This window comes from Syngnathus scovelli, chromosome 18 (genome assembly GCF_024217435.2).
Source record: "Syngnathus scovelli strain Florida chromosome 18, RoL_Ssco_1.2, whole genome shotgun sequence".
In the NCBI taxonomy this organism is placed as follows: domain Eukaryota; kingdom Metazoa; phylum Chordata; class Actinopteri; order Syngnathiformes; family Syngnathidae; genus Syngnathus; species Syngnathus scovelli.
In genome coordinates this window covers 6,434,209-6,453,692 of record NC_090864.1, presented here as the reverse complement: position 1 = coordinate 6,453,692, position 19,484 = coordinate 6,434,209, and the positions used below count along the sequence as shown (strand labels likewise).

General features: G+C 52.0%; 2 protein-coding genes across 5 annotated transcripts; both read left to right on the top strand.

Annotated features, from left to right (window-relative positions):
* Positions 1–96: 96 nt before the first annotated feature.
* Positions 97–4,238, top strand: LOC125986142 (uncharacterized). 3 transcript variants are annotated; one of them, XM_068648786.1, is made up of 13 exons: positions 130–216; positions 800–930; positions 997–1,257; positions 1,340–1,448; positions 1,582–1,713; positions 1,824–1,908; positions 1,986–2,094; positions 2,326–2,532; positions 2,605–2,681; positions 2,753–2,881; positions 2,978–3,077; positions 3,150–3,275; positions 3,354–4,238. In XM_068648786.1, exons 2-13 carry the CDS (start codon positions 847–849, stop codon positions 3,429–3,431), a joined length of 1,497 nt encoding a protein of 498 aa, XP_068504887.1. In that variant the 5' UTR covers positions 130–216; positions 800–846; the 3' UTR covers positions 3,432–4,238. The 3 variants fall into 3 exon arrangements, with proteins under 3 accessions (XP_068504888.1, XP_068504887.1, XP_049605555.2); XM_068648787.1 differs by lacking the exon at positions 800–930 and having other exon boundaries at positions 97–216; positions 979–1,257; XM_049749598.2 differs by having other exon boundaries at positions 800–1,257.
* Positions 4,239–4,972: 734 nt separating this feature from the next.
* On the top strand, positions 4,973–19,475 carry dip2ca (disco-interacting protein 2 homolog Ca). Of its 2 annotated transcripts, none has more exons than XM_049749558.2 (36): positions 4,973–5,456; positions 8,926–8,997; positions 9,426–9,530; positions 9,601–9,726; positions 9,810–10,079; positions 10,150–10,272; positions 10,394–10,540; positions 10,740–10,859; positions 10,974–11,171; positions 11,236–11,327; positions 11,453–11,563; positions 11,657–11,780; positions 11,845–11,954; positions 12,015–12,117; positions 12,301–12,365; positions 12,522–12,615; positions 12,702–12,821; positions 13,090–13,344; positions 13,429–13,565; positions 13,638–13,846; positions 13,927–14,041; positions 14,108–14,309; positions 14,402–14,502; positions 14,575–14,655; positions 14,739–14,862; positions 14,935–15,168; positions 15,368–15,477; positions 15,586–15,716; positions 16,161–16,329; positions 16,396–16,566; positions 16,670–16,731; positions 16,805–16,862; positions 17,264–17,338; positions 17,420–17,594; positions 17,697–17,820; positions 17,905–19,475. In XM_049749558.2, exons 1-36 carry the CDS (start codon positions 5,378–5,380, stop codon positions 18,155–18,157), a joined length of 4,845 nt encoding a protein of 1,614 aa, XP_049605515.1. In that variant the 5' UTR covers positions 4,973–5,377; the 3' UTR covers positions 18,158–19,475. The 2 variants fall into 2 exon arrangements, with proteins under 2 accessions (XP_049605515.1, XP_049605514.1); XM_049749557.2 differs by having other exon boundaries at positions 4,974–5,456; positions 9,789–10,079.
* Positions 19,476–19,484: the final 9 nt, after the last annotated feature.

Sequence of the window (19,484 nt, the reverse complement as noted above, 5' to 3'; positions counted from 1 at the left end):
TAAAGTCAGATTTCGGGCACAGAGTTTCTTACTATTATTACTGGGTTTCTTGATTTTAGATTGTGAGTTTATGCTCTGATCGAGTATCCGGAACAGTAGGTGGCGGTAATGCCCCGTTAGGTGGCCAACCGCTGAACAATCCAAAAAGAAGAAGAATAACGCAACGAACGAGCGCGCCAATTCGCTAATTGGCAGTCAGCTCAGAAGACAACCGTGGTAAGTTTCTCCCTTGACCAACTTTGACTGAATTACTCATCGGTAACTTTTTTTTACCTCACAGAAATTACAACCTAATTGAAGTTTAAATTTGAGTATATAGCGGTGCACGTTTCGCTAACCACTTCGTAAATTCCCGAGTGAGCTAACAAGCCTCGTGCCGCTCACAAGCTAGCTAACTTAGTGTGCCGACTGACGCACTTTCATTAGAAGTCACACTCGACACAAACAGAAGAGCAGAAATGGTATTTCAAATTCATTTAGGTTAAAGGCAAAAATGTGCATGTATTTTGTTGTTTCTTTTTCAAGTGTAACACTTTACCTGGTAACGAGTTACTTTTTTTCAGTAATACAATTAATAACTCCGTTACTTTTTTGAACAAGTAGTGAGTTCCCAACACTGTAAATTAAGGTCTAATAATAAATTAGTGAAATAGCCTACCTTTTACATTTGTTAACATTTGCCGTTGGAAGGAACACACGTGGGAGTTCTGGGATGCTCCTCCGGAGGCTCTTGATCATATAGAGGTCCATTTGTCAGTTCTGGAGGATAATTCAGACCCTCTGTTGTCACCACCTGCAGGTCAAGCTGAAGATCAGGGATTAGTCCAGAAGCATCCCAGAACTCCCATGTGTGTTCCTTCCAATGGCGAACTGGTCAACATGATTGGCCTGGACGAGGTTTTGTGTCAGCAGCAAGACGGCGACGTCCAGGTAGCCCCTGACCAGCCGGACGTTTGTGCTCTGACACCATTTTGCCAGATACAATTCTTGGGTCAGGAGGTACCTGGCGAGGATGCAGAGGGCAGCATGTGGCAGATGGTGTCAAAGCTGCTGGGAGAGGACGCTGACGCCTCGGCAAGCCCCCCGGATTACGGGACCAGGATCGAGCCCATCGGAGAGGATGGCGGCCAGGCATTGGACCGGGGAGAGCCGCGAAGTCAGGATGAGCCACTGCCCGGCGTCGTTACGCTGGGAACGTCCCTAGATAATACCGTCATGCCTCTGGTCGAGGGCGAGTGGGCCTGGCGCACACAGGCTGTAAGCTTGCGTACATCACTTTTGGGCTTTTGTCAGCACGCTGCCCCGTTACATCATCACGTTTTCCTGCTGCTTTCCGCAGCCTGCAAAGCTGCACACCCTCAACCCTGAGGCCAAAGTGTGGACAGGATCCAACGACAACTTTTCGCAGCCTTGGCTATGCCTTCCCGGCGAGCAGATGGACCCACAAAGTGAGTCAAGATTAAAATTTATGCAGTTTGAGTTTGCCATCCATCTTCCTTGTATAGCAAGTGTGCACAGAATGATTCATACTTGTTAACACACACTTAGCACTTTAAAGATCAATTTGTCCTTTTGCTTCAGGTGGCGCTGAGATATGCACTTCCAAAGAGCACGGATTGCGTGTGGAGCCGGCCAACATGAGCACGAGTGCGGCTGAGGTTGAAGGCCAACCCAAAGCAGCAGAGGACCACGTCCTGCCAAAACCAGACACGGGTAACTGAACGCGCCTGGGTGTTGACTCGCAGTTCATCACGAATGTTGTTAAAAGTCGGTGTTGATGAGGCAACCTAGCCCCTGATGTGGCCCGTCTCTTTCCTCCTCAGCTTTGCCGCAGGTCCAGATGTCTCCCAACCACAGCCAATATGTTGTCATCCTGCGAGAAATCCCTACCAGCACTTACCGCCAGGAAAAACCTGCGGCCGCCTCCTTTTCATCCTCACCCTCGTCTGATCCTCTGCCTAAAAGTAGTCTTTTGTCCCACAGGAGGTGGAAGCGCTCTTCAGCAACGAGGAGCTGCCCAAGTTCCTGAGCTGCGAGATTGTGAACTCCACCCACTGGTTCGTCACCTTTTCCTCAGAGGACGGCGCCTACCAGGTGATTGCCAGCTGTCATTTCCCGACGACTTTATTGTTGCCATCTGAAATGAGGTAATGGAGTGCAGTGTTTTTTTTTTTTTTTTTTTTTTCCCCACTTTTGAAATGCCCATCAAGTGTGTTCAGACAAAAGTTGCTCCCTTTAAGCACAAAGAGCACAGCGAAAATGAAAATCAAGGTACAGATGGTTCCAATAAAACAGAATGAATGAATGAATTGTGCGTTTCCTCAGGCGTACAAGTACCTGCGAGAGGAGGTTAGGTTTTTCAAGGGAAACCCCATCAAAGTGAGGATGAGAGCCAAATCAATGACCTTCCTGTCCTACAACTTCAACCCCGCCTGGCCCTACATCCCAGACCAACACCGGGTGCCCTATTTGCCGCACCAGCCGCTACACAACTTCACCTGGTGCCATTCGGGATACTCGCACTGTGGTGAGGTGAGTCCTCTTGGCGAGGTTTCCTCCTCATCCTTGTCAAGCCACTGAGAGCGTTTCTGCTTTTGTCTGCAGATTCTTGTGTCCGGTAGCCCCCTGCACTGCTTTCCACAAGCCTTTTGGTTCCAACCTTGCTTCCCATGCCGAAAAAGGTGGCCTACATAAGAGTGAGAAAATGGCTGCACACTGGATGTTGTTCTTCATGCTTGCTGTCATGCGGCAGGTGCGCCAGAACGTCAAGTCACGCCGACGAGATGACCGCTTGGGGTTGGTTCTACTTGAGAGGCTACAGGCCTCAGCAAATCAGAGGCCTCAAATGGCAAAGTGGCGTGCCACATTCACTGGGACGAAGGTAACAAAGCACAAGCAACATAAAGTGGTGCCCCAACTTAGCTTCTTGTGTCTCCAAGTAACGAGCTCCAAAATGGGATCTGTGTTGTTGTTGCAGCGAGTTTGACAACACTGCCCTGACCTGCAAGTCTGCAGACGATAATCAGAAAAACCAAGAGGAGCTGTGTGCTGATCTCCTCAGAGCTGGACCCAAGCCTGTGAGTTGGATCGCACTCTCTTCTGGCTTTGCTCGCCTTACACCTTTGACATGTGTGCGCGCGCGGCTGTAGAAAGGAACTTCAACTCGTCGCCAGCCATCTCCCATCGATCTCGGAGTAATCGACTTTACTCCCCTCAGTGTGAAGACGCTGCCCAAACCGGCAGAACCTACCTGTGCCGATGACATCGCCAGAGAGGTAAAGTTGAAGAACCCAAGGTGGGGGCGGGGCTTAGGTGTTATCGGCCGGTTGTGACGCACACTTGTGATTGAGCAGGCCTCACAGGATCTGAGCTACGCAGCCATCAGCCAGAAATGTTCCGCTGACTCGATGCCTGCTGTGGAAGAGAAGTAGAAAGCACTTGAGGCGCACCTGGCTGATTTTAATGGTGTCACTTCCAAATGTTTCACAGCACTTGCGTTTTCTAGTTTGTGTTTCCTGCTCGCTCGTATGGTTCTTTTGTACAAGATTCACTCGTGCATTGTCGGTGATATTTTATTTTAAGTTTAGGTCACGAGGCTTACTTTCTTTCTGCATGGCTTATTTTCTTCCTGCACTTTTCCTGGGTGGGGAATTTTTGTGTAGTTTTCTAACTTCACGCGTGTGACCATATTGGTTTTAATTTGTTTTTAATTATTCCTGAAATGGGATTCATTTTAGAGTCAACACTTGATTTTATTTTTTTTTATTTTTTATCAAACTCAATCATTTATCATTTTTGGAGCAATGGCATCTTTTATTTTTAAATTTCCAAAGCAGCATTTAAGCAGCTAATACTTTCTGACGGATACAAAAAGCATTTATCAGACTTTTTGTATCTGTCAGAAAGTGGGTATTAGCAATATATTTGAAAGATTATTATTGTGTTATTTGGGCATTGTTCACTCGAGAATGTGCCAGTTTAAAAATCAAGATGGAAGTGATACTTTACACTCACAGCAAAAACAATTGTCAGTTGAAGTTAAGCAGTTTAGAGAAGCAAATAAAAAAAAAATAATAAAAGAATGTTTTGACTATTGAGTGCCAATTGGTCAAGATTTTACACGTGAATCAGGAATGTTATTTGTCTGTAAAGTTGTATATGATTTTAAACAAGTTCCGCTTTGACTGTAAAATTCCTGGCTCGTCCGAGCTCCGGGTAATATCACGTTTTTTTTTTTTTGTAAACTACTGTGTTGTGTTTTTTGTGGGTCAAAACAGGACGGCTGCAGTGTGACTTTGTCTCCACTAGGTGGTAGGTGAGTTCTATCACAACAGTGATGAGGGCGATGACATTTGCGTAAACAACCATCTGGCGTGAGAAACATCAGGAATATTACATACATTAAGGGCTTGAGAAATATGCATTCTTACGTAACATGCCTCTTAGAAGGCTGTCTCAATGGCCGAGAGTAATAAAAAATGACATGTGTACGGACGGAATGTTTCCTGCCATTGTGAAATTGGCTTAAGCGTGTCTCCTGCAGCGTGCCGGCCTTCAGACTGCCAGGCCAGTGGCGACTCCAACTTAGTTGCTCTGCAAAAGCAGACCATCTGTTTGCTTGTGCGAGTGGAAAACAAGCAAGCGCCCAAGAATGACAGCATCGTCGGAGGCAAACAATCCCCTGATACAACGCCAAAAATTTGATGGAGAAAGGGAGTAAGTGTTGCTCTTCAGAAGCCAATTGTTAGCTCACTTTAAGCGAGCACTTTTAAATATCTGATCATTTCATCACTAAGTCGCACTTTGAATGAAGCATAACATTGCCAAACGAATGTCCCACGACCATTTTGACCACTGCTGTCAATAACTGAAAAAAAGTATTAAAATATCTTGTATTCTTGGTCTTGTTTGTGGTAACTAGAGCGCAATTTTATTTAGGTGGTACTCGGTGTAAGAAGTTCTTCAATCACTCCGCCAAAATCCACGTCACTGTTGACGAGGTGTGGTTGCCCGCAGCGCCCCCTGTCGATGACTAGCGTAGCCGCACCCCCTCCTCCCGTGCCTCGTCGTCGTCACGTGACCTTATTGGCAAGCAAAGCAAAGCGGCAGCAAAGCTCGGCGAGCCTCCTCGTCCTCATCATCCCCATCCCCACAGCGAGTAGCACGACCGGCCCAGCCCAGCCACTCCGCCGCGAGGACTTGAGCCATTCGAGGTCGGCGGACGCCATGGCGGATCCCCGCTAAGAGGCGAGACTTTGGATCCCCCCGTCTTTGTTCCTCTCGCGTCCGTCGCGCGCGCATTTCGCCGAGGAAGAAGGGACGAAGACGCGCAAGGCAGGAGCAGGCTGAAGGTGTTTTCGCCGCGATACGAGGCGGAATGGCGGACCGAGAGGCGTCGCCGATACCGTTGGAGATCCGAGCCCGCCTGGCCGAGCTGGAGCTAGAGCTGTCAGAGGGTAAGACCCCCCACCCCCCCAACACATCAACCCCACCCTCATCCAAAGCCCCGCTGTTCCCTTATCTCATCGCCATCCGCACCGACACTAACGGAATTTAATTGTTAGCACCCCCCCACCCCACTCCTATTCCTCCTGCCCCTCCTCCACCGCCCGCCCGCTCCTCCCATCCAGATGTTTGTTAGCCAGGAACCGTCCCGGCCAGCTCTGTGCAGCCGGCCCACGGCGAATCTTAGCCGGGAGCGAACGACAGCGAGCCTCGGCCCGCTTTGGCTCTTTGTCTGCCCCCCGGGAGTGAGCAGAACATATCCCCCACCCGCACCCCTCCTCCCGGTTTGACCTTGAGATGTTGACACCGCCAAGCGAGGCTACCTGTGCCCATGCGTGTGCGCGTTTGTGCGGGAGCGCGCGTCGAAGGCATTGCGATGCAGCAGAACGGCGCCGCTTTTTGGGCCTTCTGGCTTCCGACATTGGAAACTGGCGAGGCCTGCTCTGAGGAGGAGGATGCTTGGGAAGATTGTTCAAGCACCAAATCCGTCCCCTTACTCCTCCTTTTCCCGCCACGCACATACCGAGGAGCTCAGTCACAGCTGTTCGAACACAGCAAGCATCTCATATTGGAACATTTGGGCCTTATATAATGGAAGCCACATCTTTTATTCATTCGGGCTTGCACGGCCTAGAAACGCTGGAGATGATCTGGCGCACAATTCCAATGTGCACATCCCAAGTGTGTGCGTGCGCGTGTGTGTTCAAATCACCCAGCTTGCCGTCCCGGTTAAATCCAGTTTGCATTCCGGTTCAGCTCGGGATGTCCCCCATCACGTTTCTTTGCGGCTGCCCAAGTCAGTGGAGTTGCTCGATTTTGAAAATCGCTTGAGTCCAGCACAAGTTTGCTTGAATTGACGCTCGTTAGACTTGAGGTTGTCCTCTTGTGCTGACGCTGGACTCGAATGTGGCCTCTTGTTGCTGCAGCACATTTTTATCATCTCAAACATCCTAAAAAGTTCTTCCTCTCGTCACTTAAATGACTGAATGAAGAGATGTTTCGGACCCGCGTCGTGTCCCTTTTGTTGCGTTTGAATTGTGATGAGCGCATGGAGAACTTCCCGTTTGCTTTGGAGTTCTCATTGCTGATGGAGGACGGGAGCTTCTCGTCTCAGTAGAAGGACATCTCACAGCTCACCTGTTGATCTTGGAGCGGCTCGGCCCGTCTGGAAAATCCAAATTCCAAAACGGGCTTCTTGCCGAGTCTTTTTTTCTGATGCACTGTGATGATGGCTTTGGGAGAGCTTGCCAGAAGATATCCAACACATCCTCAAGTAAACACTGGAGGCTGAAGCATGTTTATTCTTTTTCTCAAAGTAACTTTGGGAGCTTGTTTGGTCAAAAGTAGTGCTTTGCTGCTACCTCGTGGCATTCCGGAGTCTGCCGAGTGCGTCGTGTCACTTTCCAAACAAGTTGCTGCAGCTGTGTGTGTTTTTGTTGTGACGGAGAGAGGCTGCACATGTCGCTGTCCTTCTCGAAGTGTTTTCCTGAATAATCCATGAAGCGATCGATGAACGTGAGAGAAGGCAAAAAAAAAAAAGCTTGCAAATTTATGGAGGACTATTTTTTTAGCAGCCAGTGATGATTCTTAAGGTCTTTGGCAGCTGTGGACAATTTAGAAATGTGAAAGAACCTAATGTTTTAGGAGAAGGCGCCATCGAGACTCAAAGCCAGAACCTCGGAAGTGTCGGATACGCGCGCCGACCGCTTGTCATCATCTCGATATCATGCGGCGACTGAATACAGCATCTCGATGCTCGCATCATGCACACGCGTGGCGCACGCACGACATATTTTATTTTCATCCCCTCAAGTCGGATGTTGCTATTTTTACACTTCTTGATGTCTTGACCCGCTGAATCACCAGCGAGGCCGACTTTGTTTTTCTGCTGATGCTCGTCTAGCTTCTCGTGCGTATGTGCGCGTGCGTGTGCTAATCAGCTAGCGGCCACTCTGCAGACCACACGAGTCCCTCCATGTGAGTGTGACAGCCCAAGGTCCCTGTGCATGACGCACTCTCGTGTGTGTGCGCATGTGTGTGTATCGTTACCATGGAGCCTGTGTGTGTGTGTGTGAGATGTGATGAGGTAAAAGGAGATCAAATAGAACAGGATGTTGATGCTTTCAAGCCTTGCAGGAAACAAAGAGAAACAAGATGGAGGATGAAGGTGATGAAGATACGATGAAGATACATCGTCCATCCTGAATTTTTTTTTTTCTCGGAATGTGCTAGAGGTGCGAAAAGCCACAGTTTGCCTACCAGTTCAGGGTGCAAACACCTCTCAGTCTGCTGGGCTGCACTCCAACTGACTTGCGTCCCTAACGAGGATAAACCATATCGAAATTGGATGGATGATTCATCTTGTGCACAAGAGAAAAAAAACCTCCAGCGCCATCGATCGCCCCTCAGTTGTCTTCCAGACCGCAATGAGGGAGCGGCGAGGAGCCTGATGAGCCTCCTTCTCACATCACCACATCCAAGATGGCCGACTGGGCTGCGGCCTTCACTAGGAAAAGTGTTGCTAGGCAACTCCCTCCCTATTCCACTGCGCTGTCGGTGGAGGATGGCTTTTCCCCGTGGACCCGAACCCGCTCGCTCATTGCGTGTGTGTGTGTTTGTGTGTGTGAGAGAGAAAAAGGAAGCTATTGAAGCAGATCAGAGGCACGCACGCACGTCGCCGATGTTGATGGCTACCACTGGCTGCGTTTTCAAGTCTGATTTCGGCTCTCCTTTCATTGACACAATGCGCACTCACACGGGGTGATGGCCAGCGTCTGATTGCTTCTCTGCCTCCTCTTCATCATCTCCTCCTGAGCCTTCTCATCCTTGTTTTCCTTTTGTTAATCTTCGTCTGCAATCTCCTCCTCTTTTTATTTCCTCTTCTCCGCCATCCTCTTCTTCCCCTACTTCTTGTCTTGCTCCACCTCCTCCTCTTTGTCCTCCAACCCCTTCACCACTTCCTGTTCTCGCCCTCCTTTTTCTCATGGCCATGATCTTTTTTCTCCTACTACCAATAATTACTTTGCTTCCGCATCCTCATCCCTTTCCTCCTTTCTACTCCTCCGCTCATCTCTCCCCATGCGTCGTGACGAGCAGGCAGCGCCTCCGACGTTTTGCGTTGCTGCAGAGTCGACGGATCGATAATTAGTCAAGCGGTGCGTTTAATGGAGTACAAGCGGAGGAATTATCCGTATTAGTGCTGCTAGTTGCACTCGGGGCCCGGCTGAGTGACTGCAACACGTTGCCGCGGTAACTTGCGGCAAGGCCCTCCAATTGTTTAGACTTGGTCCTGAGACGTTGAGCAAAGTTTGAGAAACGCCGTACAGCTCATCCATCCACACGCATTCTTTTAATTTGTCACCTTTGACCCCGGCGCCCGTCACTGATTGGCCGAGACGCTCTGTGTGTGTGTGTTTGCAGGCGACATCACTCAGAAGGGTTATGAGAAGAAGAGGTCCAAGCTGATCAGAGCGTTTGTTCCACATGCTGGAGGTAATTTAGCCACCTCGGAACCCGCTCACACAGCTAAAAATACAAAAAAGGCAAGTTGGCCCGATCGATTTGCAATCCTGACAAAATCCGACCATTGGCTGTTTATCGGCCGTAGGCCAACGCTTCCTGGAGCTCAGCTTGGGCCTGCTCTCCCGCACTCGTGGGTTGCGATGCAAAGCCAATCAATCACTTGCAATCATTGATTGATCACTTATTTCTTTTGGTATTTTATCAATCACTTATATCATTTGATCAATCCAGAAAAATGAAATTTTTCTGCTAAATCATCTTCATGTTTTCCTTTTGTGTTGTGCTCTCCGGCTGCTGTCAAACTGGATGTGTGCGTCTACGCATGTGTGTGTGTTAAATGATGTGTTTGTGCGTGCGGCTGAACGTGCGTGCGCGTATTTGCGTGCCGCTCTCTGCAGGCATGGAAGGTCCGATGTCTCACCGGGTCCCTCTGGGCCCCCCCTCCGCCGCCCGCTTCCACCGCCGGCGAACATCGGGCACCAGGGACGAACGTTACCGCTCAGGTCAAGACGCTCACCCGCTCGTGCACAGAAAGCGTCGGCGCGATCAACGTTGACTTTGTTTCTGTCACAGACGTTCACACGGAGGCGGTGCAGGCCATGCTGGCGCGCCATGTGGAGAGGAAGGTGGCGGTGCCCATGCCGTCCAAGCGGCGATCGCTGGTGGTGCAGACGTCCATGGACGCGTACACGCCGCCAGGTGAGCGCATGCCGCACGGCGCCACCGCGCCCGCGCCTCGACAGGTGCCTGACCCTCACTAGGCCTCTCGCCCCTGTGCTCAGACTCCTCGTCGGGCTCAGAGGAGGAGGCGGGCCCCTGCGACGACATCTCGAGCGTGGAGCACTGGATGGGCCGACCCTTGCACTTGGGCCCCGCTCACCCGGGTTCCACCTCCTCCTCGTCCTCGTCCACGCAAAGCGGCGGCAGCGGCAACGCCGGGCGGCTGGCCGACTCACTGGCGCACGCGCACATCTCGCACCTGGCCCACCTGGGCCACCCGCACATGGGCCCGGCGCACCTGCAGCAGGGCCATCTGGCGTCCTCGCACCACGGTAAGACGGTGATGGCGTGACGGCGATGTGCTTTGCGAACTGTTGCAAAATGTTGTGTTGACCCGCACAGGCATTGGCCACCTGTCTCTGAAGAGGAAAGGAGCGCTGAGTGTGGCTGAGAATGGAGGCTCTTTGCGGCGCTCTTGCGAGTTTGGTTCTGACATGCTGTGGCCACCGCCGCTAGAGTCCGACGGTACACGCTTACATGCCCCCCCCCACCCGCCAGCCAAAATGGCCGTCCCATCGAACCTCGCACCTGTGCAAACTGCCATTGAAGTCAAATGAAAGATTCCATACGTGTTGTTCCCGTCCAGAAAACCACTCTGGACCGCCGGACGTGACGGGCTACTCGTCAGACTCACCTCACTCCCACACGGAGCGCCATCCCATGTCCAACATGGGCACCATCGCCCGCAACACGCAGAAGTACGGCAACGCCGAGCGCATGGAAACCGGCGACGGTAAGAGTCATTCAAACAGAAAAGTCCATCTTGTAGCTTTTTTACTTTCCACTTCACTCGAGCTTCGGTTCACATCTCTGATTTTTTTTGGCTTGTTATTTAAGACAAACAAGCGCTCGGATCTTCGCAATGGCAGTTTGTCGTGAGGCCAGCACTGTGACACGGCGACTCTCATCACGTTTTGGTTTTTGCTTGGCAGGCGTTCCAGTCAGCAGTCGCGTGTCGGCCAAGATCCAACAGCTTGTCAACACGCTCAAGCAACCTCGCCGGCCGCCGCTACGAGAGTTCTTCGTCGATGACTTTGACGAACTTCTGGAAGGTTAGAAGTCACAAATCCCTAATAGATGACGGACAGTGTGAGCGCAATCACACTGATCATAGTTGGGGTTTGAGGAGAAATAAAAGTAGTGGCAATCTGTCTCGTGGCATGCAGTCCAGCAACCGGACCCCAATCAGCCTCGTCCCGAGGGGGCGGAGATGATGCCGGCGCGAGGCGACGCTCTGGGGGTGGTCACCAACTGGCCGCCTTCGCTGGAGGCCGCCCTCCAGCGCTGGGGGACCATCTCCCCGAAAGCCCCCTGCCTCACCAGCCTGGACACGGCGGGAAAACCACTTTACGTCCTCACCTACGGTAGGCTGGCGGGCGCACCGGCTTGGTCACGCGTCCATGTTTATGTGCGTGCGTGTGTGTGCAGGGAAGCTGTGGTCTCGCAGCATCAAGCTGGCCTACAACATCCTCCACAAGCTGGGCAGCAAGCAAGAGCCTATGGTGCGGCCCGGAGACAGGGTGAGGGGCGCGTCTCATTTCTTTGGATACATCCGAGTCATTTGGAACACATCGATCAGGAAGGCCAGATGTAGTGCTAAGGTTCTCCGCATTTTTCTTTTTTTTTCCCACCCTCTCACCTGTAGGTGGCACTAGTGTTCCCCAACAATGATCCGGTGGCCTTCGTGGTGGCCTTCTATGGTTGCCTGCTGGCCGAAGTGGTCCCGGTTCCCATCGAGGTGCCCCTCAGCCGCAAGGTACGCCTTTCCGGAACACAATAATGCTAAATCGGTCTTTACCCAGCTCGGCACAAAAATGGCGCCGATCTTAAGTGAGGTTCCTCTGCATAGGATGCGGGAAGTCAACAGATTGGATTCCTGTTGGGAAGCTGCGGCGTCACAGTGGCGCTGACTAGTGACGCCTGCCATAAGGGGCTCCCCAAGAGCGCCACGGGGGAGATCCCACAGTTCAAAGGTAAGCCGGGCGGGATCGTCACCTCTGTATTTTTTATAAACTTTGGCTTTGCGTGTGCGCGCAGGTTGGCCCAAACTGTTGTGGTTTGTCACCGAGTCCAAGCACCTGTCCAAGCCGCCCAGAGACTGGTTCCCCCACATCAAGGACGCAAACAATGACACGGCTTACATCGAGGTGAGTGGCAGTAAATGAAGATGGTGACCGAAAGGTTTTTAACGCTGAGCCTCTCTTCAGTATAAAACGTGCAAAGACGGCAGCGTGCTGGGCGTGACGGTGACCAGGATCGCTCTGCTCACACACTGCCAGGCTCTCACTCAGTCCTGCTGCTTCACTGAGGGTAAGACGCCTACAACAACAATCCAAAAGTTGGACATAAAATTTACAAGAAAGACAAATGACGTTTTCCTGTGAAAGCAAAATCTTGACACCAACGTTATGTGAGCTGTGTGCATGCATCCACGCGCACACAGCGCCCCCTGTGGGCTTGACAGCAAACATATCTCTCTCTCTCTTCCGGCAGCCGAGACCATCGTCAACGTTCTGGACTTTAAGAAGGACGTGGGCTTGTGGCACGGCATCCTAACGGTAAGAACCATTTGAACGTCAAACAGCTGAAATATGCAATGTTTAATCTTTTTATTTTATGAGTGTGTTTTACGAGTCAGTCGGGGCACCAGTAAATCAAGATTACGGCTGCCGTCCGCTGCTAATGAGTGTGTGTATGTGTGTGTGTGTGTGCAGAGTGTGATGAACATGATGCACGTGATCAGCGTGCCATACTCGCTCATGAAGGTCAACCCGCTATCGTGGATCCAGAAAGTGTGCCAGTACAAAGGTGAGCTTTGAAACATGCGGCCCACTCGGAGCGCCAACTTCACCTGTCCGTCAAATACATTAACATACGTTTGTGTCCGCACGTAGCCAAAGTGGCCTGCGTGAAGTCCAGAGACATGCACTGGGCTCTGGTGGCCCACAAAGACCAGAAGGACATCAACCTGAGCTCCCTGCGAATGCTCCTGGTGGCAGATGGATCCAACCCTTGTAAGACCCCGTTTTGAAAAAACAAAGCCCGCTATTGGGACTTTTAGCAAAATGAGATGGGGAGCTCCCTGAATAGATGTTCTGCTCCAGAGAGTCTCTTCTGAGCTTTTATCTCATTCAAATGTAATAAATGAGCATGATTTAGTCTTCCTTTTAATTCCAGCCTCTTCTGAAGCTTAATTGAGTCTGCGCGTTGGTGGCCTGCTTCCGTCTTTGCTTTGTTAGAAGATCAAAGTTTAGGAATGATCTTTTCTCTTCTTGCCGTCAGGGTCCATCTCTTCGTGCGACGCCTTCCTCAACGTCTTTCAGACCAAAGGCCTGCGAGCTGAGGTGATCTGCCCGTGCGCCAGCTCCCCCGAGGCTCTGACGGTGGCCATCAGGAGGCCAGTGGAGGACAGCAGCCAGCCACCGGGCCGCGGCGTGCTGTCCATGCAGGGGCTTAGCTACGGGGTGGTCCGTGTGGACACGGAGGAGCGCCTGTCTGTCCTCACCGTGCAGGACGTCGGCACCGTGATGCCAGGAGGTGCCATCATCCACATAGTCCAATTATTTATAATACAAAATCCTAATCAAGTGACAAGTTGTGATGTGCGTGTCGCTCGTCCAGGGTTGGTGTGCGTGGTGAAGCCCGAGGGCGTCCCTCAGCTCTGTCAGACGGATGAGATCGGCGAGATGTGCGTTTGCGCCGTGGCCACCGGTACTTCCTATTACGGCCTCACCGGAATGACCAAGAACACCTTCGAGGTAGCAGCTCGTCTTTGAGCCTCAGGTGAAAGATGGAGCAGCCAATAGCTGACGAGCAGCATTTGGCCGTAGGTGTACCCGGTGAGCGGTAGCGGCGGGCTGGTCAGCGAGTACGCCTTCGTGCGGACCGGCCTGCTGGGCTTCATCGGGCCCGGCGGCCTGGTCTTCATCACAGGCAAGATGGACGGCCTCATCATGGTGAGCGGGCGCCGGCACAACGCCGACGACATCGTGGCCACGGCCCTGGCGGTGGAGCCCATGAAGTTCGTCTACAGGGGAAGGTGAGTGGCCTGAGTCGCACCAAAGGGAGACTGGCCGGCTGCGCTGGGGAAGCTTCATGCCATGGAGTCATGACTTGCAGGATAGCCGTGTTCTCGGTGACCGTCCTGCGGGACGAGAGGATCGTGGTGGTGGCTGAGCAGCGGCCTGACTCCACTGAGGAGGACAGCTTTCAGTGGATGAGTCGCGTCCTGCAGGTAGCGTGCGACGGTGCGCCAATATGGCTTGTCACGGTTCTCACCCCTCTGCCCCTCCCCTGCCAGGCCATTGACAGCATCCACGGCGCAGGTGTGTTCTGCTTGGCTCTGGTTCCGGCCAACACGCTACCCAAGACGCCACTGGGCGGGATCCACCTGTCTGAGATCAAGCAGCTCTACCTGGAGGGGGGGCTGCACCCCTGCAACGTCCTCATGTGCCCCCACACCTGCGTCACCAACCTGCCCAAGCCTCGACAGAAGCAGCCAGGTGGGAGTCCACCTAGATTTTTTTGTTAGTTTTTGTTAACTCTCGCAACCTTGGTGTTGAGTGATGTCTACGTCTAATTGTCTGCATTGTAGAGATCGGCCCTGCCTCCGTGATGGTGGGCAATCTGGTGTCGGGCAAGCGCATCGCTCAGGCCAGCGGCCGAGATCTGGGACAGACGGATGACAACGACCAGGTGAGATGAAACATCTCAAAACGTTTTTTCTTTCCTCTCCTCAACATGCTCATCTCACTTCCCCGTGCGCAGTTCCTGTTCCTCTCAGAGGTTTTGCAGTGGCGAGCTCAAACCACGCCGGACCATGTTCTCTACACTCTGCTCAGCTCTCGGGTAAGGACGCCAGTCCGGGAGGCACCTCAGAGATGACAAGCCGAAAAGTCATCAAATGTTGCGCTTCCCTCTGCCTCCTACAGGGGGCAGTGTCCAGCTCCCTTACCTGCCTGCAGCTCCATAAGCGGGCGGAGCGAGTGGCAGCCCTGCTGATGGAGCGAGGTGGCCTGCAGGAAGGAGACCACGTGGCTCTGGTCTACCCCCCAGGTAGGAGCGGGTCCACTGGTCCTCTTTGGAATCCTGACCTGTCGGTGACCCCGCTCCCACCCTTCCCCTCAGGCATCGACCTGATCGCGGCCTTCTACGGCTCGCTGTACGCCGGCTGCGTGCCCATCACGGTGCGACCGCCCCACCCGCAGAACATCTCCACCACGCTGCCCACCGTCAAGATGATCGTGGAGGTCAGCCACTCGGCCTGCGTGATGACCACAGCCGTCATCTGTAAGCTGCTCCGCTCCAAAGAGGCCACGGCCACCGTGGACATCAGGAACTGGCCACCCGTCCTTGACACTGGTAAGCTCCAAAGACAAAAAACAAAGTCCATTTTTTTTAATTTAGACAATAGATGATCTGTACTTTGAAATCGTGGCAGCTTTTTCAAGCTCCAGTCCAAGTATGACAACCCACTGTAAAAAAAAAAAAAAAAAAAAAAAAAAAAATCTGTAAACTGGATTTGGTGACAAACAGTGCTCACATTGTGTTTGTGCTGCAGATGACCTGCCAAAGAAGAAGCCTCCGGCATTGTACAAACCCAGCAACCCCGACGGTTTGGCCTATTTGGACTTCAGCGTGTCCACCACCGGCATGCTGGCGGGTGTTCAGGTCAGCTCGGAACTCCGACCCACGCCGCGTGCACCCTTCTCCATTGTTTGCTTCGTGCTGGCTTGAAACATTCCCATCAACTGTGCCCCCTCCCCCTTCCCCTCTCAGATGTCCCACAACGCTGTTGGAGCGTTTTGCCGGTCGGTGAAGCTGCAGTGCGAGTTGTACCCGTCAAGAGAGGTGGCCATCTGCCTCGACCCGTACTGCGGCCTCGGCTTCGTCCTCTGGTGTCTCTGCAGGTTGGCCCTTCCTTTTTACTACTCTTTAAATTTTTTAAAATGGTCTGAGAGTCGAAAGATCTCTGGCATGCACTTGACACTACTTTTGTCCAAATGAGGCTCCTCAGCTTATTTCAACTTGAGTTTTGCTTCAATGAGGCTCTTCAACTCAATTTAACATCAAAGTGTCCCTTAAGGACAAAAAGTTGTCCAGCCATGGGCTGTAGAGTTGTGACCTCCATGTCAGGTGTGCTTTTCTTTGAAACCGCGTGCGAATGAAATCTAATCTCGGCCTACCGCAGACATACTAAATCAACCCGCAGATCCCTCGCTCTTGGCGCCTAATGAGGAGGACATGCTAATTATTGTAAAATATGAGCCTAGGCTAAGCATATCTTCTCTCCTCGCCGCTTGTAGATTTGATTTATGTTCCTTTTTATGTTCCATTTCAATGTGTGTGCGCAGCGTCTACTCAGGCCACCAGTCCATCCTGATCCCCCCGGTGGAGCTGGAGTCCAACCCGGCGCTGTGGCTGCTGGCCGTCAGCCAGCTGCGGGTGCGAGACACCTTCTGTTCCTACAGCGTCATGGAGCTCTGCACCAAAGGTCTCGGCCTGCAGACTGAAACCCTCAAGGTGGGTTCTTGTCATGAACGCACCGGGTGAGGCTGACGCGGCTGACGGCGGTCTTGTGTCCTGCAGGCCCGCGGTCTGGACCTGTCCCGGGTGCGGGCCTGCGTGGTGGTGGCTGAGGAGAGACCCAGGATGTCCCTCACGCTCTCCTTCTCCAAACTCTTCAAAGATCTCGGCCTGCACCCACGTTCAGTCAGCACGGCCTTTGGCTGCAGGGTCAACTTGGCCATCTGCTTGCAGGTAAACACGCTAGCCCAAAAGCTGCTCTTTAAGGGATTAGTGTCATTTGAATGAACAGGCAAACGTTGACTGTGGTCTACAAAATATTTGGTCATGGTGGCAGGGCACATCGGGACCGGACCCCACCACAGTCTACGTGGACATGAGGGCGCTGCGCCACGACAGGTCGGACCAAGCGTCTCCTCTCGGTTCTGAAGAGCCCTGTCGCCATCAACGTTCGTGTGTGTGCGTGTTTCAGGGTGCGTCTGGTGGAGAGAGGATCTCCTCACAGTCTGCCTCTCATGGAGTCCGGAAAGGTGAGCGCGCACACACAAACGCTGTTTGGTCGAGAAGGGAAAAAAAAAAGACGACATTTGGAAGGAGACATTGGGGATTTTTACTGAGGAATCGATGGCATCCATTTTCTCAGCAGGATGTGGAGTTAAATGTCAAAAGACTATTTGCGGCTCGGACTGCTGCTTGTCCTCCCACGGTGGAGTGACTCAAGTCCGTCTGTGATCAACAAGCTCCTCGCCCGTTTGTCGGCAGGCGTGCGGCTCCACGCCAAGCGGGAAAGATTCTTAGAGAAAGCACCGCGAAACAATTGGCGCTGCACGTTTAATAGAACCGAAGTGTACGGAAACAACACAATTCAAAAAGCGACGGCGTGGTGATGGTAACCGTGGCAACCGCCTTTGTCTCTCGCCGTGTGTTTCAGATCCTGCCTGGAGTTCGCATCATCATCGCCAACCCCGAGACCAAAGGCCCTCTGGGGGACTCGCACCTGGGCGAGGTGCTCTCATCAGAGCCGTCTTGGGCAGGTGTCGGCCCCCTGCTGGCGGTGCTGACCGCTCTTTTCTTCTTCTTGCATCAGATTTGGGTGCACAGCGCTCACAACGGCAGCGGCTACTACAGCGGCTATGGCGAGGAGGTCCTGCAGTCGGACCACTTCAACTCCAGACTGAGCTTCGGCGACACGCAGACAGTTTGGGCTCGGACCGGCTACCTGGGTTTCCTCCGCCGCACCGAGCTAACTGACGCCAACGGAGGTTAACCGTCGCGGCCTCCTTTTATCCAAATAATTTCTTTGCCTGTTTTCAAACAAACTGTCAAAAGACTTCCTCGGCCAACATGCTGTGTCTTTGTGGCAGAGAGACACGACGCTCTGTTTGTGGTGGGCGCCTTGGAGGAGGCCATGGAGCTCCGGGGCATGCGCTACCACCCCATAGACATCGAGACGTCGGTCATCCGCGCGCACAAGAGCATCATGGAGTGGTACGTTGCCGCCTTCAGCACATAAAGTCCTACTCGGCTGTTGCGCAACCTCGCAGCTCAGCTTAGCTAACAACGGTTCCCCAGCGCCGTGTTCCCGTGGACCAACCTGCTGGTGGTGGTAGTGGAGCTGGAGGGCTCGGAGCAGGAGGCGCTGGACCTGGTTCCCATGGTGACCAAGGCGGTTCTGGAGGAGCACTACCTGATCGTGGGCGTTGTGGTGGTGACCGACATCGGCGTCATCCCCATCAACTCGCGCGGCGAGAAGCAGCGCATGCACCTGCGCGACGGATTCTTGCAGGACCAGCTGGATCCCATCTACGTGGCCTACAACATGTAGCGCGTGCGTGTGTGCTTGCGCGCATGTGTGTGTCTGTATGGTGCGCTCGCCACTCGTTGCTTTCCGTCCTTGTTTGCTGAGTGACCGCGCCGCCGACATCATGCGCGCGACATCCGCCAGGGAAGTTTTTCGGGGAGCGAAGGGAAACCCCATGAGGAGCTTCTTGTAAAAAATATAAATATTGTACATTGACATAATCTATATGGAGAGGAACTGAAAAGACCAGGAGGTGTCTAGTAGCCCCCAATATGCAGCCCTCCCCCCACCCCTGCAGAACCGCGTGCGCGCGTGTGTGTATGTGTGTGTGTGTGTGTGTGTGTGTGTGAAAGAGACAGAAAGAGAGAGAGAGAAAAAGGGACATTTGGTGTTTCTTCAGAGGAAATTTTAAGTGATTTCAGCAAAATCTTTTAAAAGAAATGGCAGTCAACTTGCGCATATTTGCTAATTCACACATTGGCTGAGGGTGTTCCCCCAGCCTGTCAGCCAAAGTCACCTGAGATAGGAAGCAGCTCAGTCGTGACTCTCAAGCGGAATAGTCGCTCTAGAAAGTTGACAGATGGATGGATTTATTTTGCATTCATGATCTTAAAAAATGACATTTTAACTGTCCGGCTGCATCACATCTAAAAATGCGTAATGCATCATAATGTGCTCACATTTCGTTGAATGATAACATTTTTACGGCAAATGTTTTGCCCAACTTTCATTTGTTAAATACTCCTTAAAGACAAAAATCTTGAGTAACGTCGTGCGGTTGCGTGTTTTGCTACAAAACACTTTGCTGTGTCTTATATGTGCACTAACTCAGATGTTTTATTCAAAGTCTAGAACGGATGCAGAAGATTAAAGATGAATATTTATTACGAATAAAAACTTGAATATTGTCAGTCCATCCCAAAAAAGGTGGAGGTGTTGGCTAGCTTTGCGCTGTTAGCGTAGTTAGCGGAATATGCCGCGGACTGTGATGCAGATTATGTAGAATATTTTCAATATGTGTCTTCATTAAGTCTTTTATTTCAACACTAACAGGAAGGCGGAGAAAAAAGTCTTTATGCATATCAGCTAGTTTAGCAAAGCTAGCAATTTAGCGGCCGCGCGACCAAGGACGTCCCATCAGGTGTGTGTGTGGTATTTGTGCGTGGATGGCTGCTTGCGTGTGTATTGTATGTAAATAGTGTCGATTTTGTACGGTACAAATGTGTGTGACTTGTTTTGTACACATGACTTCAAAAGATGAAATGACACTTTTATAAGAGTCTTCTATTGGCTCACGTTACACTATACAAGTGCAATAAAGTGCTTTGATTGGCTAAAGAGACTCCGCCTT